A 19,587-nucleotide genomic window follows, 5' to 3' on the forward strand; every position below is an offset into this window, starting at 1 on the left:
AAAGGTTGGATTTGTAGGACCAGGGCTTTAAGAACCATATAAGTTTCATTGCCATATGGTTTTTTAAGTACCCAGGAACAAAACTTAAAATATATTTCGGGGACGTAATTCCAGCTGAAATACAACTTGCACAATACTGTAGATTTTTTTGTCAAGGCTTAAATAGTCTTACAAATATTTGATGGCACGAAGGGTGTTTATTAACAATATTGATCTGTTATTAACATGAGAAGTAATAAAACTATAATAATAATAATACAGTGATGGTGGTATGGCAACAATGAACACAAATACTGTCTATTGCAAACATCTTTAGAAGGTTAACAACAAAACCAAGGTTTTCACAATAACTAGTTAGAACGATTGATCATAAAGCTTAAAACACAGCAGAATAACAGGATAAGGTAATAGGTCCCTGAAAATTCTCGGGCTAATGTTTAGTGTAATTAGGCTAAACCTTTGATACAGAACATTAAAACATTTTGGGCATTGTTTGTTTCTTGGCCCCGGTTTCGTTAAGTCGATTACAAATTTAAAATTACAGGGGAAGGAAACTTATTTAGAACACTACTTTCACATTTTAATACATTCCAGTTGGATTGTAAAGATGTGCAGTCTCAATAGGGTGACCATCCTAACCCATTGGTGTACACCACTGCCTTTGGTCTTTCAGTTCCACATAATAGAAGTTCATTCAGGAACATTGCCACCATTATGATTAATAGATGATGGTTCGGTGCTGATAGTTCTTCCTTCAATGAGTGCAGGTCGGACACTTGTTGACTCTGTAATTAACGTAGTTGTGTGTTCCTCATTTTCATTCCTTTTCTGCGACAAACACGACAAACTGCCACAATTCCCTTGCGGTCCCAGCAAACTCAACAACCCAAGAAAAAAATAGTTGCTGTAAACCCAACTTGATGTCATGATCACCATCAGAAATATTCCAAATCTTTTATAAGCAAGCACAGATGCTGGAAGCATACCTAATCCTGCTAGAAAAGTCGTGAAAGCAGCAGTGGCGATGGCAGAACCTATCCTTGCAAGAGCGTGCTCCACTCGTCTCTGTCTGTCACTTTTCTCAGATGCAAGTAGATAAGCAATTGCATAATGTGCAGTAAAGTCAACTGAGAGCCCAACAGAGATGGAAACTGTTACAGATTCTAATACATTTAATTCCCAGCCAGCTAAAGCAAGTGCAGCCACAGTTACAAAGATGACGCCCCCTATTGAAAGGTTTACAAATATGCTGACGACTAAGTTACGTGATGTTATCAAAATAACAATCTGGGCAACAAGCAAAGATATCCCAACTGAGGTCAGGGTGCCGGTGTATAAACTAGTCTGTAATGCATACAGATTTAAAGAACTGACAAACCACCCCCCAGCTAAAGTGCGAGGCGCAGAATCCACATGAACTTGCAAAGTTTCTTCAATTTCTTTGACAAATTCCGCTATTTCGCTTTGGGTGGAAGAAGTTTTCTGATTGGTTGGAAATTCAATGATGACACTTCGAATCGAATCTTTCGAATCAAACCTTAAATTATGTTGCAACAGTTAGAAAAGCCAAGCATAATGTTTTATTGCTTTTACTAGACAGTAATAATACTAGTCAAACAATATGGTTCTATTGACACCAATACTTATAAGCATTATGGTGGCGGATATTGCTCTAAACCAGTGGTCACTACTGAGTTGTAACACCCTGGGTGATAGATATTGGGCTCTGGCCTAAAACTAAAATCCCATGGCATGCCTCTCTGTAGAACATCACCCAGAATAGATTTAATGAAACTAAATTCAGATAATAATTAAAGCACAGCATGCCACAAATCAAGTGTCTATCGGCCAGAAACTGGATTTAATAATTTAATTTAAAGAATAATATTGCATTAAGATTAATGTATCATTTATACCTAAAGTTAATAAAAAGAATAAGTTGTTCCACTAACCTTGGTCCCGGGGAACTTGGGAACAGCTGTAGTTGTGGGACCACATTAAGTCTTGAGATTGCTTCTTTCAAGCAAAGTTCAAACACATTAGGCTTGTATGGGAACTTTGTCATTTTGCAGCAAGGAGCGCCAGTTTTACATGAGCGAGACTCAATCCATTTCTTCAATGTTTCTATAAAACACATTGAGCTGAACTGGCTGTTTTCTGGTTCTCTGTAGAATTTGTGTGATCGTAAAATGGTGCAGAAGTTTAACAGCCACCGTTGGCTTTGTGGATCTGAGACATTGAATCGGGTGAAGTGAATGTTGCCTTTGTCATCTGGATTCCTTGGGTTCCCGTCATCTATTGGTTCGATGCCAAAGATAAACCTTACACTGAGGAAACCTTTGTAATCTTTATCAAAATCGAAATAACGCTGCTGGAGTGGGTATTGTTCAAACGGGTGCTTTTGTTCAAAGAACTGAAGATAAGATGCTGATCGAGGCAGTTGGAAACCTGGGTTGAATACAACGATGTACATTGATGTAATAGCTAGAAGGGTGAAGAAGGTGACCCACAGAATACGGAAACGAACAACTAGTAATACTTGAATTTGGTGAAAAAATACCCTGGATACTTCGGATGCTTGGTTTCGAATGCGAGTGAAGAGACGTATGATGCAGCAAAACACTGACTTTGTGTTGCAGGTAAATTGTAGGTACTTGTGGTGAAATATTATTGAAGCAGGTAGCCAAGTTAGGGCAAATATAAGATTACAAAGCACGGCAAGACCGGTGTAGATACCAAAGCATTTAATGGCAGAGACAGAACTCCAAGCATTGGAGAAAAAGGCTGAAGAAGTTGTAAAACTTGTAACAAACAATGACCAACCAACATGTCGCATGGTTGACTTTGCTACAACTCCAATCCTGCGACCAACTGGGTGTTTTGTGGTCACTCGTTCGTAAACTTTATCCTCACTGCAACACCTTTTCCATGTTGAGTATAAGACAAGGATATGATCAGTTGAAAGTCCCAGCATTACCAGTGTGCTTGTCAGGTTTAGGAATGGAAAGAATGTCACATCGAATATAAACTGATAAATAAAATATGAAGTGACCATAGCTGCCGTGGTAGCTACAAGGTGCATGGTTGTAATGAATAAGGAACTTGTGTAAATCCAAACTATGACCAACAACAACAACATGGCAACACCTGGATAGATGGAATCTGCAAGTAGAAGGTCCTCGAAAACTAAACCATCAACCCCAAAGTCAATGGATGACACTCGGATGCTGTTGTGTTGAGGTTGGTTGTGGAATTTATCATAATATAAATCCAACATTCCTTTTCCAGTATATGCTGGTAAAAATACTGAAGATAATGTGAAATTGAAACGCATAGAGTGGTTTGTACATAAAGAGCCTTGTATGAGGTAGTGAAATATATTGTAAACAGCATCTGTACACACGCCTGGTACATTTCCACACCTTGAGCCAGACATGTAACGATTCAAGGTGTTTAAGTCACTTGAGTTGCAACCTAACTGAAGATCACCTGAGCAGTAATAGGGGGCACACAACATAAGAACTTGCTCAGCTTTTAGGACATCATCTTGGGTCAAGTTAAAACAACTTTTGACGCCGCTTATATAAGCAACATGATTGGCAAGAGATATAGTAGGGCAGCATGACGATAAGGTTTTACGTAAACAAACTTCTGGGTATTCTTGGTGGTCCAAAATTTGGTGCTCTATGTTACACATTTGAAGCAATGATTGCAGGGACCACAGCGTGACTCCATCAGTGGCTTCGTATATCCATCTTGAGTACCCAAGTTTTACAATTGGTTCCCCTGCATAAGTAATGTAATTTAGATTAGTTCATTAAATTGTAATTCCCATGAGCCAATGTATGAAATATTGATAGGCATATGTTACTAACTGGGTGTATTTCTATACACCAGTAACACAATATAGACATGCCATGCATATTTAAAATATGAAGGTAATGTAACAATGCAAACTTTTGTATTTAAAAGCCCTAATAAGAGTTTACAGTATTGTTTCTTCTCTTTAGAAGTCTAGTTGATATGATTGTTCTAAATTATTAAGTTTACATTGTTATTTCCTTTTTAATCGTGGACAATTTCATATTAACTTGGAGGAATACTCACTAGCATTTTATTATTTCAATAATTTGCTATTTTGTAAATGATCATTTTTAGGAAGAACATTCTTTATTCAATGCATGACTGCTACTGTCCCCCCTGGATATGCACCAGTGTGATCATTAACCAGCCACACACTATCTCTGTAGCTATGCACCAAATCAATAGTTCATGTCGTGTTAAACTTAATAATAACTAAATAATCAGCCCCCATCCACAAGAATTGAATCGATAGCTTGTTGAAGTAAAAAGTTGCAATCAATATAAACTATCGATGTGGTTTGCCATCCTGCTTATTAAGATATAATGAACTAAATCTAATTGTATGTAATTTTTTATATTTAAGACTCAAATAATTGGCCTGGTATGGAGATTACTATGGCAGGTATTCATTTAAATTGTTCATACACTTAAACAGGATGTCGCACTATCGGTGTGAAACATAATTCCTATAATACAACCCACAGGCCTAAGGTGTTTCTTGCCATGTCTAAAATACTTTTAATGGGAACCCATGTTAAAAACATGTAGTGCTTTTTATTCACGTTATATAATGTGACATTAATTTAATTTAATGATGTAATATTGATTTTTCATTAAAGCAATCGGTGTCTCTTGTCTATAATTTACTAATTTTGTTTTGTATTATGAACCTTTAGAAATAAGATAAGAAATCTGGCTGCAGATATTAGAAAAAGAGTACCACTTAAAAATAATGTTATAAGAAAAAACAATCTGGTTTTTACAAATAATGAGTAGGCTATACTAAAGTTACCCAATATTTCACCTATTTAATGGTTTAAAACATTAAAAGTTATTATAAAGTTATATAAAGTTAAAGTTATATATCAACATTAGTGAAATAATGTAGATAATGCATGTAAATGATTAACGAAACTAACTTGAATTTGGGCAAGTGTAACCATCAGTAATGAAGTTCCAATCCTCATTAAATGATCTTTTCATGCGATTCTTTTTCTTCTTTTTCTTTCGTTTATTCTTTTTTCTTGCCTGTATAAGAAACACAAGCATAACAGTAGGGGTACCTGGGACTCTGGGAGGACATGTGATCCCACTTTTTTGAGAGAGGGTTGACATTATATGCTTCAGCATTCACATTTTAATTTCAAATCTACATTAACATTTGTGATGTTGTTACGTGTTTACAAAAACATGCAGAGACAAAGTACATTGCATTTACCACAATAATTAAGGTTCCTCATGTTTAAGTGTAACTGCATTTTAGTAGTATTAACCTATATTTTGTTTAAAATAAATTGCATGCCCACAGAACGGAGCCAAACAAGGGCCTACCTTTCCCATCAGTGCCTTTCTTTTTAAATATACATACGGATAGTTTGACAGGGTTGAGTTGTAACCAGTTTGGTTCATCATATTCTCCCATGTCACCAATCTATCGGATAATTCGGTGCCACGAACTTCAAAACCCTGAAATATCAACGAACATGATAGTCATTATATATAATATATATGTATATAGTTTTATTTTTTTAATAATATATCTATTCCCATAAATGTTTTATAACATTTCCATGTTTTCCAGGAGAAACTTGATCTGGGGAAGAAATTACTTTCACAAAGATAACAACTTTATTTCATATGTGATGTTTTTCATACAATTTTTCTTGTTTCCATTTTTTTAAACTGTTGCTCATTGTAACAATATAGGAAAATTAAAAGGCCTGAAGAACCAATGTTTAAAGGTTTGTACCATTAAGAGTAGTTTTAAACCTACTTTGGCTGGATCACTAAAGTCAGGAAGTTCTCCATATACGAGGGTAACAACAAGCAAGGTTGATGAAAGACAAACGCAAAGAAAAATAATAAGAGCTGGGTATTCAGACAGAAGCCAACAGTACCTTGAATGTAATAAACAGTTAAACACATGTTCATAGGAATTCTTTAACAGTATAATATATACATTACATGATTTGAATGTTCTGTTATAATGTAACATATAAACTAGACTATGCAAAAGCTTTAACATGGATAAGCATATTCAACATTAAAAGCTATTTTAAAATGATATCTTTTGTGGGCCAATACGTAAAGAGTAGTTTATGTTTTCATTGATCGGGGATTCACCAGCCCCAAACTATTACAAATCCCCCACACGATACACACTACAACTTAAATACAACAACCCATATCTATGTGATTAAACATGTTGAGCATTGCTATTGTACATTCGTATCTTACCATCCAATATTAAGCTCTTCGTTTTCTCTGTTGATTCGTTTGCGTTCAATGTTTTTCAAGACATCTTCGTAAGATTGCTTGTTCCTATTCCCTGACATCTTCACATTGATGTGTTTACTACGTTTTCATCTTAACAGCATACGATGCAAAATTGCAAAACAAACAACATTTCTGAAAATTACGATCTCTATGAAAAAACTCGACTTCGGGGAATTTATTTTAAAAAGAGAGCTTTACAGACAAAATAAATTTGAAATAAACATAAGCTTTTGCTTAATATTTATGCAATGTGGGTCAAATTTAGCCTAAGGTCATTTTATTATAAAATTTTTTAACCAAACTGTATAAAATATTTACAAGTTTTAACCGAATTTAGTGAATTTAAAATATTACAAATTCCCGGTTCATAATAGACGTAAGTAATAGATCTTCGTAAATAAAACCGATCACTCTCTAGTTTTTGAACGGCTCTGTTTTATAAAATGGATCTTCCGCATAAAAACCCTGATTCAAATCCGGAGGAGGACGAAAAAATGGACGCTAAAGATGAAAATAAAGTTGGTCAGAAGAATTTATCAACAGAAGAAATGAAATCTATGACAGAACAGATATCTGAAATCTTGACAACATTACCTGAAACTGCAACGAACTTTTCCGTTAGCAAACGGAGTGAATGGAATAAAAGTGAAGGGAGGTCCGAAGATTTAAATGGCAGGGATAATTCATACCAGGAAAATTCCTCTCATGCTTCGTCACCTGCGCCGTTTACATCAGACAACGAAGTGAGTGTCTTATAACCAAAATCTAAATAAAGACTGGCTATTTTGGGTTGTTAACATGTGTAATGTTTGTGAAAATGTTGCTAGAACCCAGTTTTGTTTAAAACAACGAATTTATGCCCCCAACATGCACCCTACTTGAAAATAGAAAAATCAAATTGAAATAGAATTTGTTTGTTTTTTTCTTAAGCGATCCAAATCCGGCACTCCCGTATACTTTAAATTCCCCATCCATCCAATATATTACCCATCAACCTTATCTACAGGATGATGAATCGGAGGCGGAAAGCTCCGAGCTCGATGAGGAAGATTGTAACAGAAGAAGATCGCAATGTTTGGATGAAATGTCAACCATTGAAAAACAGTTCATGGACATCAGAGACCAGTAAGCTGGGTGCTGTATAGGTTAACACAAACAAAAAGATTATGTACTTTTGAATTAGGGACCAGGGGTTAGGTTTGCAGCTATTTACCAGCAAATTTTTCAGTTAGCCTATATGATTTGTTGGTGTAGGTGTTTTGGTAGCCTATACCATTTGTTGTTTGCTCCGTTTTTAGTAGCAGTGTATTCTGTTATGATTTAACAAGATTGATTCAACGATATTATTGCCAAATCAAGGCCAGATTGATTGAATGTGTTAAAGTTATTTTGGTACGATAAGTCAGTTATGGATCAATCATGTCTGCAAGTTCGGTATGGCTAAAACATCATATAGTAGAGTGGGGGGAGATGGGACACCTTTTTAATCTATTTTCTCGCCTTATTTAGTAGTAAACAAAGAACGTTCGAAGAATTCTTAAACTGTAGCTTCACGACTCCTATGGATTGTTGTCAATTGTTTAAAACACGATCAGGATTTTTGGATATTACGTGCTAAAGGTGTCCCGTCCTCCCCCACCCTACTATATTTATTCAAACTAAATTTATTCATATTATTACAGATTATACAGAGAAAGGCACACCCAGATAATGCAGAAACTGGAGGAAGTTAAAGCAGGAACAGCTCCAGAATATCTTCAACAATTACTTGTGTTGGAAACAAACAAACAAGTCAGAATGCAGGTGATAAAACAATGACAATTATTATTAAACAATACACATGTTAAGATATTATGATAATGATAACAGATATAATTATTAATATAGTTGTGAACAATGTGGAGCTGTCCACAGTTTAAAGTTTGAGGTTTGTTCGTTATATAAATAGTAAAAACAATAAGAGTGTCTGTAACCCATATGGTTTAGTATCAAAGCTCATGATTAAAGTTTTAAATTTAACTTTATGTAGGAAATGTATAATTGTAACTTTATATTCAAATTCAATTACTTGTTCTCGTTTCAGGTTTCTGATATTTTAAAAAGATTACGAGTTGAATCTCTTAAAATAAACTTGGAAGCAGAGAGCCAAGCTAACACTCAACAACTAAAAGTAAGTTAAATCAGTTATATTTCATAAACAAATACAAACTGATAAGCACAGACACATTTTCACATCTTTTTGCAACCAAAACTACCACAACCCATGATTTCCAACACAAAAAACTAAAGTTGTATAATGGCCCATTATAGTTACGCTTAGCTTTTGTATTGCTTAGCTAATGTACATTTATAAATCGTTGGTTAGGGTTTTGTTTTTGTTGTTAGAATTAAAACAAAATGTTTGAAATTTTAATAACCTTAGGCATAAGTAATTTGGTCCTTATTGAAAATATTTATCAATGTTGGTTTTGTTGTTAGAATGAGAAGCAAATATTAATGGGGAAGATTGAGAATGAGTTGAATGAGAAGATGCATCGGTTGGAGGAAGATCGGGAGAATGTAGATCTTTCAAATCAGCTGTGGGATGATGGAAGAGATGGGGAGGAAATCTTCAGGAAGAAGAGCAAAAGGAGAGAAGAAGTTAACTCAACTTTCTCATTCGGAGGAGTGAAGAGAAAGAAGAAGCCAGTTACTGTGACTGATATCCTTTGTTTGTTTGGGGGTTAAGTGTATATGGGGAGGTTGAGTGTATGAATTTTAAGTGTATAAGGGGAGGTTGAGTGTATTACGTGACTAAGATGTAGGTTCTGTTTTTTATTCTATATGGGTGAGGCCCTACAGTGAGGCAACAGGGGACCTGTGATTTAAGCCACAGTTAGCCCATTACCCCAAATGCTCTTGGTTCAGGGTTTTGAATATAAGTTTCGAACTTAAGTGAAACATTTTTCGTATGGGGATATTTTTAAAAAAAGTTTATAAACAAAATATTTAAGATTTTGGTTTAAATCATCAGCTAATATTCCTTAACCCCATGCACGCCCATATATAGTCTACATGTTACGAGACACGGATATTATGGATGACTGGACAGCGATCAAGAGAGCAATCGTGAGCAAGCGAAGAACAGTGTCAGTAAAACGTAAGTTTTTAAATTCTTTAAACTCATCTAAAACGTTTAAAAAAAGTTTATTAGCAAATAAACTTAATGGTTCATAATGCGGCAAATAATTTAATCTTTTTAAGCAGGTTTTAAAATAAGAGCAATTGAGAATTTATAACGTAAACCTACTGTTGTGTTTTGTGTGTTGTGTTATGCATATAGATATGTTGTAAGGAATAACTTGGGCCTTGGATTTAAGATACAGCATATTGAGCAAAACAGTAACAGATTTTTGGGTTAATTGTTCAAACTTGCAGATCCAAAGAAACGGCAAACACACAGTTGTAAATACGAAGATGGAAAAATGATTTATGGAATTAAAACTTTTGAAGAAGGCATGAACGTGACCATTCGCAAGAGAGGAGAATCACCCACTTTGTGAGTCAAACTTTTGCATATTTCCACCCAATTTGTTTTTATATCATATGAGTATTACTCATACAATATTTAATTGTATGCTGGGAATTTTGATCGTTTTCCTCAATTTGGAATTTTGTTTGTTTTTCGGTAATATTTTAGGAAGTTTTAGGTTTTTACAAAAAATTAAAACTGGTTCTACAATGTTATTTTTTATGTTCATTCCACAGTGGTAAAATATCCGGGTTGAACGCTTCAGAGATCCTGGTGCAAAGAAGCAATGGTTCAAAAGCGAAACTTTACGTTTACCAACTCCAACGTGGGATATATACATTGCACCATAGATGATGGGGCAGAGGTTGTTGGTATCGTGGACATGAGGTTTCAGTGCCCTATGTATGGCATATAAGTGGCGTGGCTAATATGTGGCATACGGGCAGGAATTTTGTTTTTTTAATAAAAACTACTAAATAATCACAAACAAAAAACACACTAAAAAAATGGCGTTAAGCAGTTGCTGCAGGGTTGTTCGGTACTACAGTAAAAATATTGCTTCAGTATAACCTATACTCCAGTTGTTCAATGAATATTTAATATGAGTATAAAACTGCACCTTCAAAAAGGTCATGTGTTAAAGCTGTGGTAGGTTGAGATTCCATTGTAATTTTATTGTCATGCTGATGCGAGGTAAATTTCATGGGCATTTTGGCATAATAAAGAAATTGTTACGAACCATTGGTTTGAAGGCTTCCGTGGTCATAAACCATCATTCATTCCAACCATCCGTCATCGCTTTCATGCAACGATCGCAAACCTGCCCACTAGAGGTGACTATATACCTCCTACACCTCGGACATTTACACATCGTTGTAGTGTTTACATCGACCTCCCATGGCGTGTCACCTCCTCCTACCACAGTACATTCAGCGCATGTTAGTATTTCACTTAATGTTGTTTCATTGCCCTCTCCCTCTGTGAGCATCTGTACAAGTAAATAAAGTTGATGTGATCAGATAACTTAGAACACAAATTTATTTACCATGCTAATGTAATGCTTAAGAATTGCTTTCCTGTTAAAATTGGGTTTGAAAAGATGATGTCTTGATGGTTGGTGGAAAAATATTTTTACCAAAAAGCAATTTTCAAACGAATTTGAAACAGATTCTGCATAGTGTATTATAAATATATATTTAGGAAAATCACCTTCAATGTTTTGTAAACATTGTCATCAGTTGTTATTGTGACATCATAAGTGGTTGGTTGTTTTCCAACAATAGCAAGATTGAAATCATCCCGAATATTTAAAGCTGTTTCAACCGCATTTATGATATCTATGTTCACACCAGTGATGTCATCGGTGTACCAACCTGACTTGAACACTGATTGATCTGGAACAATGAACGTTATCATGGAATAATTCCAATTGACTGATATGTATTGTTCAAGCAAGGGTGTAATTTGAAGTCCTCAGAATGAATATTCAGACAATTGCAAGGAACTACTGGATTCGAACAGTAATTGTTTTGTCCAACGACGTTATACACCCGCAATGGTAGCAGCCTTTATTGCCAAAAGGAATCTGTACCAATAACTCACAAATGACTTTTCAAATTAAATGCGTAAGTTGTTCAACATAGTTAACTACCCCATCAAGTGCCCAAGGTTACATGCACCTACAGTGGCAACAGCTTCCAGTACACAACATTTTACTTACCAACAAGGCAATAATTCACAAATGACTTTTTTAAATACATAAGTCGTTCAACGTAGTTTAACCACCATATCACATTAAGTGCCAAGTAAATGAAGTTGTTCAACCAACCCATCACTACTTACTGTTAGTTGGGTTATATAACGTTGTTTCTTCAACTAAATGTGGAAGAATCGGAGCGACTGACTTAAGTAGAACATCAAGAGTGAAATATAAAACACTCTGGCAAGATCTTCTTCTTAAGCTTTCTTTTTCATCGCAGTAAAGTCTGAAAGAAATTTAAATATACAAGTGCCTACTGATATTACTATATAAACATGAGGTCTTATTTATTACTTTAGCCTACATCCCAGGACCACTGCATTATGCGTCATTACTGTTATAGAATAGAAGTCTCATTAGTTCAACACGCAAGGTGCTACCATCTAGACCAAACTGAAGCAGCTTATGTACACGTAAAACTAGAGGTTCTATAATTTTCCGGTGAGGCCAACACAAGTCCTAAGATGTAGGTTTATTGCTCTATTACGCCAACACCCAGGGTGCTACCATCTAGATCCCATAGTTTATAGACACTCAATAATATAGACATTATGAGGGTAAGGTACATCTCGGATTAATGGTTTAAACCAGTATTATAACCCATCTACAACAACTTTTAACCACTAACACCAGATAACAAGGTACGCACACCATACATAGGAGTCACCTGTCTTTAACGATGGTAAAATAAATGTTGGAAAACTTCTTGATGAACTTTAAAGTAAGTCTAGTTACGAGTGAGTAATCATACACCTCATATGCAGTGGTCACCTGTATACAGGATGGGTCAGTGTAATTACTTATGAGTGATACGTGAAAAAGTAACAGTAAAAATTGGGTAAAGGGCTAATCATGGCATAAATCCCAGGATTCGTGGCTTGTTACACTGCAGGACCTCATGCTCGGAATAAAATGAGTTGTACTATTCACTTTTGTTTTTCAATCTTCCAAAATTCAATCAATTATCCGTTTTAATTAAATACAACTAAATATGAGGTGATTTATCCTTTAATGTAAGTTTTCCATTGATTCTGTTATATGTGGGTGACGTTATGCAACATGGCACTTCATGTGATTTAGGATTTAGGCCAAGATTTGCTCATTACCTATAGATTAGCCCCCTTTATCACCCACAAAGTAACATACATCGTAACCCGTAAGCTGGCACGAAGTGTTAAATCCGTGTGATAACGACTGTTTATTCATTCATTCTTTATCCTGATACATTGTTATATCTCATATACTTTTCTTACCTCACGTCTGTACGTTCTCAACACATCCATGAAATATTGATCCAGAACAAGCATAGCTGGTGTCGGTACAATCTTTGTTTCATCAAACTCATTCAAGTTACCAAGCATGAATCTTACAGAGTTACGGATCTAATAAATAAAGTGAATTTTTATGATGGATAGTAAGACCTATTAATAGCTATAGTTTTCTAAGTAGAAGTGGTACGAGACCATTTTATAAAACTGGGTGTAAAAGTAGATAAATGCATTGCTTCGAATATTGACAAAGTCTTACTAGATTTATGTTAATTTATGTGTAAAAAATATTTTAAGCCTGCAGGCAAGAGAATTTGAATAAAGGTATATTTTAAAATTTAACTTTTGTGGGGAATTTTGTCAGGTCATATTTAGATTTAAACACAATGATGCAAATGCTAAATATTTTAATAAACTTTATATATTTATAATCCCTAAAACAAAGTAAGCATTTAAATATTACAAGGTTTAAATCAGCATTGAGAAATCAATTTCTACACAAGTTAACATTCGGTTGAATAGCTCATACTTTCTGTACAGATTCAGCTGCAGATTTAATGATAGTTGTGCTGATGTGAACATCTTGATGAACATTAGATTCGGCCACCCACCATCGTAATGCGTCTGCTCCATATGCTGGGTCTCTCTGTGGGTTCTGTAGATATAATGTTACTTTAGTGTACATGAAATTATCTGCATGTTGTTTATGTATGTCCGGTATGTTATATAAACTGATGTTGTTTTGGGTACAACATCCAATTTAACCAACAATTTTTCCCACACCATTAATTCCAATTTTCTTTGGCATTTATTACCCTAGGTTTTACATACCAAAACCAGTTGTGTAATGGGCCAACTGTGGCCTACATCCCAATTCTTAGGTTCCCTAGTTTACCTGACCTAAGGACTTCACCCACATAGTAAAAACTAAATATATCACCCAATAGTGTGAAAGAAAGAACTGGTTTTAGTTTTTAAACTAAAATGTTTCAGATGAAAAAGGAATATGTATTATATTCATATTTGTATTAAAACTGCCAAGAAAATCCTCGTATGTGCCTAATATAGAAACATTACACCAGCTATGAAACTTCACCTTGCCCCCATTTGTTATAACCATCGGGTCTACTACGTTTCCGATCGACTTTGACATTTTCTGTCCTTTCTCGTCCAACACAAACCCATGAACCATGAGGTTTTTATACGGAGCTACTCCTTGTAAACCAACACTGGTAAGCAAGGATGATTGAAACCACCCTCCATATTGGTCTTTACCCTCAATATAAAAATCCGCTTGTGTTGTTCTGTTTTTGTTGTCTCTAAAATTTGTAGAAGTATTTTTTATGACAGCACGAGTAGTGTGTTTGATTGGAAAGTAAAAAAAATATTTACCCACAAAGTTACATACATGTCAAATCGTAAGCTGGAACGAGGTGTATTAACACAAGTGTTATAACGACTGTTGTTTTCTGGCCACGCGATAAAGTAAGTTACATTCATTCAAGTAACATTGTAGCAACAAAAGGAAAAAAAAACTGGTCAATTATATCCACCTACCTTAACACACAATCCCATGAGACCCCACTGTCGAACCAGATGTCCAAAATATCGCTCCCACGTTCGTATTCATCTGCATTATATTCCGAGGGAAGAAGTTCTGAATTCGACCCCTCCCACCAAATATCAGCCCCATGTTTTAATACGAGGGATACAAGGTGTTGGATGGTGGATTCATTCAATAGAAGCTCACCACTCTCTCTAGGGATGAAGTATATGTCACATATATATACATATAGTTGGGTGGGGAAGATAGATCATCTTTTTTTTCTATTTTTGTGTCAGATTTGGTAAAAAACAGGAAACATTCAAAGAATCATAAAACCATACCCTCACGACTTACATAAACCATCGTTAATTCATAGTTTCATACACTACTAAAGCTTTCAATTATACATGTTTTTATATAGCAATGTAGGTTACTAGATTTTATTGGCATCATGGATAGGTCACTTACGTTCCCACCTATGAGAATATAAATGACCAAACCAACCAAAAGTCATGGCTGCTTATCCACACACTGTAATAGCTTCAGTAGGGCCACTGTGATAACTTTAGCAAAGAACTATACTGTTTTTCTAAGGATTTTATTCTTTATGAAAAAGGTTCTTGAGGATCTGGAGTTAGGCAGGATTCAGTCCATTACCCCATTTGTTTAAGGTATAACTTCCCACCAGCGTGAATATAAATGACCTAACCGACCAAATGTCATGGCTGCTTATCCACAAGCTTCATCAACTTGACTGAGATCACACCAGCGAATAAAACTTAACAATGACCACTCACCTATGATAGAAAACTGGAATTGGTAGACCCCATGCACGCTGTCTTGAAATACACCAATAACTCCGTAAATGTAATCTATTTAACATGCTTGATCTTCCACTATCAGGGTATGTTGTGATGCCTGATATTGCGGCTTCAGCTTTATTAGCAAGCATTGCAGTGTCAACAAACCATTGGCTGAATAAAAAAGTAATCTTATGTTATAATGCATGCTTTAAAAAATATATAAAAATGCATGCTGAACAAAAAAGTAATGCTAAAACTAGTTGTTAAAATACACTTGTGCATAAAACAGAAACAGGAATAATGCTTTGGATAAAAGGTAGGACAGTTACACACTACTTCTACTTATTGGTTCTTATAGCAGGACAAACAAAAATTGTTATGCTGAATAATAATAAATACCTCCACAAATAAAAGAAACGTCAAATAAAAGTTAATATTATGCTAAATATTAACAAATACTTCCACTTACTTGCTTGTGTGAACAAATATTGGTTGCTTGGTCCTCCAATCGTAAGGATAGCTATGTTTATAATCATGTTCGTGGAACAAATTCATCCTTTCCTTCAACATTTCAACCACAGCTTCATTACCAGAGGTGAAAATAAATTTTCCTTCAAGATTTGGATCAATGCCTGCCATGAATTCACCATCTGAGTTGACCGAACTTTCCTGGACAAAAGGATAAGTTCAGTAGGGTGGGGGAAGATGGGACGCCTTTAGCACATAATATTCAAATATCCTGATCGTGTTTTAAACAATTAACAACGTTCAATGGGAGTTTTAAGGTTTTAAGGTTTACTACTAAATGAGAGAAGAAAATAGAGTTAAAAGGTGTCCCCCCACAGAATAATAGTATAATAACTTTTATTTGTCTCTTGGAAATTTAAAACAAAAATACAAGTATAGTGAAAAAAAAATTATATTTAATTGGAAGAAAGAAGCGTGGTCACCACTAGCAGACAAACAACCAGCAATTAAGTATAATTAAAGTGTGTGTAAAAACTATGACCATAGACTGATTTCCTTGTTTCTAATACTGTGTGATGTTTCTACTTTATTATCTCTCATAGGCAGTAAAACACAGAAAGAATGCCCAATAAAAATGGCTGAGGGAGACCAGGAATTAAAGGTAAAAATAATAAGTGCACTATATAGAATATTGAACATATAAAAACCCATACCATAGCATTACATATATAAATTCATGCCTATGTATTGCAAAGTTAATAACAATATAAACATGCTGGGGTAATGTAACCTTACCAAAGTTATTACCGTGTTTAAGTTATGCTTCTGTCCGATCCCAAAATCTTCCATTCCATGAGCAGGGGCAATATGAACAACACCGGTCCCTTTTGAAGTATTGGCAACATCTGAACTTATCATCCTAACTGTTCTCTCCAAATACATTGGATGACGACATCTCATCCCCTCCAAACAACTTCCATCAAATGTTTGAATGATATTAAACTTTTTACCCGTTTGTCGAGCTATGGCTTCAATACAATCAACAGCTAACAAGTAAAGGCCAGATGCGTGTGAACATGATGCAATGCAGTATCTGTATAACATAGAAAGTAAGAGTGGTCACAATAAGCATGGATAAAAACAATACATTTGTAAGATGTTATTTTAATGTGTCGGCACGCTGTGGGTCATACGTTTTAGGCCAAGATTAGCTATTGCCCCAAGCTCTGTTTATTAAAATACTGTTTATCATTATATCATATATGACTGAGAATCCATGGTAAGGCATGCAGGAAACCTGGGATTTATGCCAGAGGTGTCTTATTGCCCAAATAACAAAACACCAAGTAAAACATCTTCAAAATACTATATGATTTTATATTGTAAAACACTAAAACAAAGTTAATATATGTCTAAAATACCAGTTTGTATATTTTCTATTTGAACATAGTAAATATGTTTATTACTTGATGTTTGAAGAAAAACAGAGCGTTTGATTGGATGGCAATGTCCACGGTTGGGTTGTCCAAACAAGCACCTTTATGACATCATCAAAGGAAAGTTCTGGTAATTTTGACAACAATGGAAATGTGACGTAAACTGATCTGGAAAAAAAATATTAAAACATAACCTAAAGTGGGTTTATTTACTATGCGATAAAAAGATCAAATTAACTAATACACATTGTAATAGGCGCCTAGATTTCAAAATCAGCGGGGAGGCGATACTATTTTATAACAAAAAGTAAAAACGAGAAACATCAAATACGCTGTCTCTTTGCGATTACGGTCGCGTGCGCGGTTGGACGAGTTTGGGAATTTAGCTTTGATTGCGCAACAAGTTTGTTGTTGCATCATAACTACGAGTCTTACGTAAAGTTAGATAAACACGTATTTCTGTTATGACACAGTACCAATCCACACGTGGATTATTCGGGATTGAGTAACAATTAGATTGTTGCAACACAGCAGCAATTGTTGCGTCGATTATTATTACAATAGTGGTTTATTGCCTTTAAGGTGTTGGGATTAAAAGTGTGTTTGCTTCATAGAACAATTGCGCTTTTATGCTGAGAAACGTTTTGAGTATCTAATCGTTGTAGCGTATAGAAGTTGCTATTCGCTACAATGCGACGCACACTGAACGAAGACAATGTGACATTGTGATAGGTAGCTAGTTGCAAGTTTTGTAAAAGTTAAAATTTTATGTCAAAATTAGTAATATTTTTTTACCTGCTGACATGATTGTCATTATATACCAACTCAGATTCAGCTAATGCAGTTCCACTGCTGGGCGACCAATACACAGGTTTCAACGCTCTGTATACAAAACCCCGTTTGTATAGTTTATAAAAAGAATTGAGTTCTTTGGCTTGGTAGTCTTTATCATAAGTGTAATAACAGCTGTTCTCCCAGTCTGCCATCACTCCCCAACGCTGAAAAGCTCGCTTTTGAATCTCGATGGTTTCTTCAGCAAAAGATTTTGATTTTTTACGAATTTCTGATGTGTTTAATGTTTTGAATTCATTTGCTTTGATTGCTTTGATTTCTATAGGCAACCCATGGCAATCCCAGCCAGGTTTATAATGGACTTGATAACCTCGAAGTAATTTATATCGATTCGTAATGTCTTTTAATATCTGTGAAAGTACTAACATTAAATATAAGCTCAGATTTAAAAATAATATTCAGAAATTTTGTTTGAATAAATGATACCACTATTTATTCTCAAATGACAAAGAAACTTTGTAGTTTAAGTAGGGAACTTTGTTAGTAATTGTTTTTGTAAGCTTTTCAAAACATAGCAGTAACCATTGCAATTATTATTAAGCATTTTGTCTAAGAAAACAGACTCATACAGAAGTGGAACCACCGCGATGGTAGCGAAGAATCCTTTCTCTACGTTATATGGTAAGTTGGTAACGCTAACTAAAAACCCCTACAACCCCTAGCTATCAACCTTCAACACTTCACACCAAACCAATCTGTAACGTACTGGAAGGTTCTAGTGCTAAGACATCCTGTTTTACTTGTATTATATTCCCACCTTATTCAATGCATGACCAACATGAACATCACCATTTGCATAGGGAGGTCCATCATGTAGAATGAACTGTTTATCGCTTGTGTTGTTCAGATACTGCCATTTGTAAAGACCAGAGAAGTCACAAACCTTTAAATATTTTTTTTTTAATAATACCTTTATTGAATGCAGTAAGTAATTAATCTGTGAAAATGGCAACATTTTAAACCAAGTTTTACTACTTTTTAAGTTTTTGGTATTTGTTTACTTCACCCTTATTTATTTTAGTCAAAAGGATGTTTTGTAGTTACTAAAACTTTGAAACTTGGCACACAACCTACATTTTCAAAAGGATGTTTTGTAGTTACTAAAACTTTGAAACTTGGCACACAACCTACATTTTGAATTTCTATTTCATGTTCGTTTGTTTTCTTTCCAATTTTCACAGGAAATTTCGTTTTTGGAACCAACACAGTAGATGAGTAAATACTTTTCGCCGAATAACATCTTCTAACCAGATACCAATGTGTTCTCATCGTAGTAGAAACATGTGCGTTCCCATTGTTTATGTTGGTGTTAAGATATCTATGGAAAAAATATTCGAAGAAGGGTATTCCCCTTAAATATGGTAACTAAGGAACAATCCTCCCCCTACATTATTTAATAACCGCTAAACGTAGAAATTTATATTTATACCCCTATAACCACTAGCCTCTGCCTCCTAACTACCAACATAAAACACTTTCTATCAGCCTAGTACCGAAGGATTCTTCACTACTGGCTTTGGTTTGTTGTTCGCACTGTAACGTTATACGTAGTAGTAAAAAAGTTTGAATCTCCAAGGTTTTTTT

The 19,587-nt window shown here is 35.0% G+C and overlaps 3 protein-coding genes across 3 annotated transcripts; 1 reads left to right on the top strand and 2 right to left on the bottom strand.

The window, feature by feature from the left end:
- Nucleotides 1–177: 177 nt before the first annotated feature.
- Nucleotides 178–6,527, bottom strand: LOC149728972 (protein dispatched homolog 1-like). Its single transcript, XM_089889097.1, has 6 exons — nt 6,322–6,527; nt 5,858–5,981; nt 5,416–5,550; nt 5,004–5,112; nt 1,953–3,786; nt 178–1,537 (listed from the first exon to the last, which is right to left on the bottom strand). Exons 1-6 carry the CDS (start codon nt 6,417–6,419, stop codon nt 691–693), a joined length of 3,147 nt encoding a protein of 1,048 aa, XP_089745223.1. The 5' UTR covers nt 6,420–6,527; the 3' UTR covers nt 178–690.
- A 186-nt stretch (nt 6,528–6,713) lies between these two features.
- On the top strand, nt 6,714–10,882 carry LOC149728973 (breast cancer metastasis-suppressor 1-like protein). The gene is made up of 8 exons (XM_089889102.1): nt 6,714–7,103; nt 7,367–7,485; nt 8,043–8,163; nt 8,444–8,530; nt 8,839–9,061; nt 9,398–9,499; nt 9,778–9,898; nt 10,108–10,882. Exons 1-8 carry the CDS (start codon nt 6,804–6,806, stop codon nt 10,223–10,225), a joined length of 1,191 nt encoding a protein of 396 aa, XP_089745228.1. The 5' UTR covers nt 6,714–6,803; the 3' UTR covers nt 10,226–10,882.
- Nucleotides 10,521–19,351, bottom strand: LOC149728974 (isoleucine--tRNA ligase, mitochondrial-like). The gene is made up of 15 exons (XM_089889098.1): nt 19,135–19,351; nt 18,761–18,886; nt 17,947–18,353; nt 17,182–17,319; nt 16,523–16,808; nt 15,717–15,916; nt 15,242–15,418; nt 14,456–14,656; nt 13,995–14,217; nt 13,428–13,553; nt 12,884–13,012; nt 12,298–12,401; nt 11,714–11,856; nt 11,081–11,265; nt 10,521–10,859 (listed from the first exon to the last, which is right to left on the bottom strand). The coding sequence occupies exons 1-15, from the start codon at nt 19,270–19,272 to the stop codon at nt 10,644–10,646; spliced, it is 2,799 nt and encodes a 932-aa protein (XP_089745224.1). The 5' UTR covers nt 19,273–19,351; the 3' UTR covers nt 10,521–10,643.
- Nucleotides 19,352–19,587: the final 236 nt, after the last annotated feature.

The sequence above is a fragment of the Ciona robusta genome, chromosome 11 (genome assembly GCF_009617815.1).
Source record: "Ciona robusta chromosome 11, ASM961781v2".
Classification (NCBI taxonomy): Eukaryota; Metazoa; Chordata; class Ascidiacea; order Phlebobranchia; family Cionidae; genus Ciona; species Ciona robusta.

What these genes read in the sequence shown, in the direction of transcription:
- LOC149728974 (XM_089889098.1), bottom strand. Translation starts at nt 19,272, where the DNA reads ATGAGAACACATTGGTATCTGGTTAGAAGATGTTATTCGGCGAAAAGT. An exon ending in TTGGTCATGCATTGAATAAG is followed by an intron (nt 18,354 to 18,760) that starts GTGGGAATATAA and finishes GTACTTTCACAG; the next exon opens with ATATTAAAAGACATTACGAA. An exon ending in AATGACAATCATGTCAGCAG is followed by an intron (nt 17,320 to 17,946) that starts GTAAAAAAATAT and finishes TTTTTTTTCCAG; the next exon opens with ATCAGTTTACGTCACATTTC.
- LOC149728972 (XM_089889097.1), bottom strand. Translation starts at nt 6,419, where the DNA reads ATGTCAGGGAATAGGAACAAGCAATCTTACGAAGATGTCTTGAAAAAC. An exon ending in TTACACTTGCCCAAATTCAA is followed by an intron (nt 3,787 to 5,003) that starts GTTAGTTTCGTT and finishes TTACTTATGCAG; the next exon opens with GGGAACCAATTGTAAAACTT. An exon ending in CCAAGTTCCCCGGGACCAAG is followed by an intron (nt 1,538 to 1,952) that starts GTTAGTGGAACA and finishes ACATAATTTAAG; the next exon opens with GTTTGATTCGAAAGATTCGA.
- LOC149728973 (XM_089889102.1), top strand. Translation starts at nt 6,804, where the DNA reads ATGGATCTTCCGCATAAAAACCCTGATTCAAATCCGGAGGAGGACGAA. An exon ending in CGTTTACATCAGACAACGAA is followed by an intron (nt 7,104 to 7,366) that starts GTGAGTGTCTTA and finishes CCTTATCTACAG; the next exon opens with GATGATGAATCGGAGGCGGA. An exon ending in TTCATGGACATCAGAGACCA is followed by an intron (nt 7,486 to 8,042) that starts GTAAGCTGGGTG and finishes ATATTATTACAG; the next exon opens with ATTATACAGAGAAAGGCACA.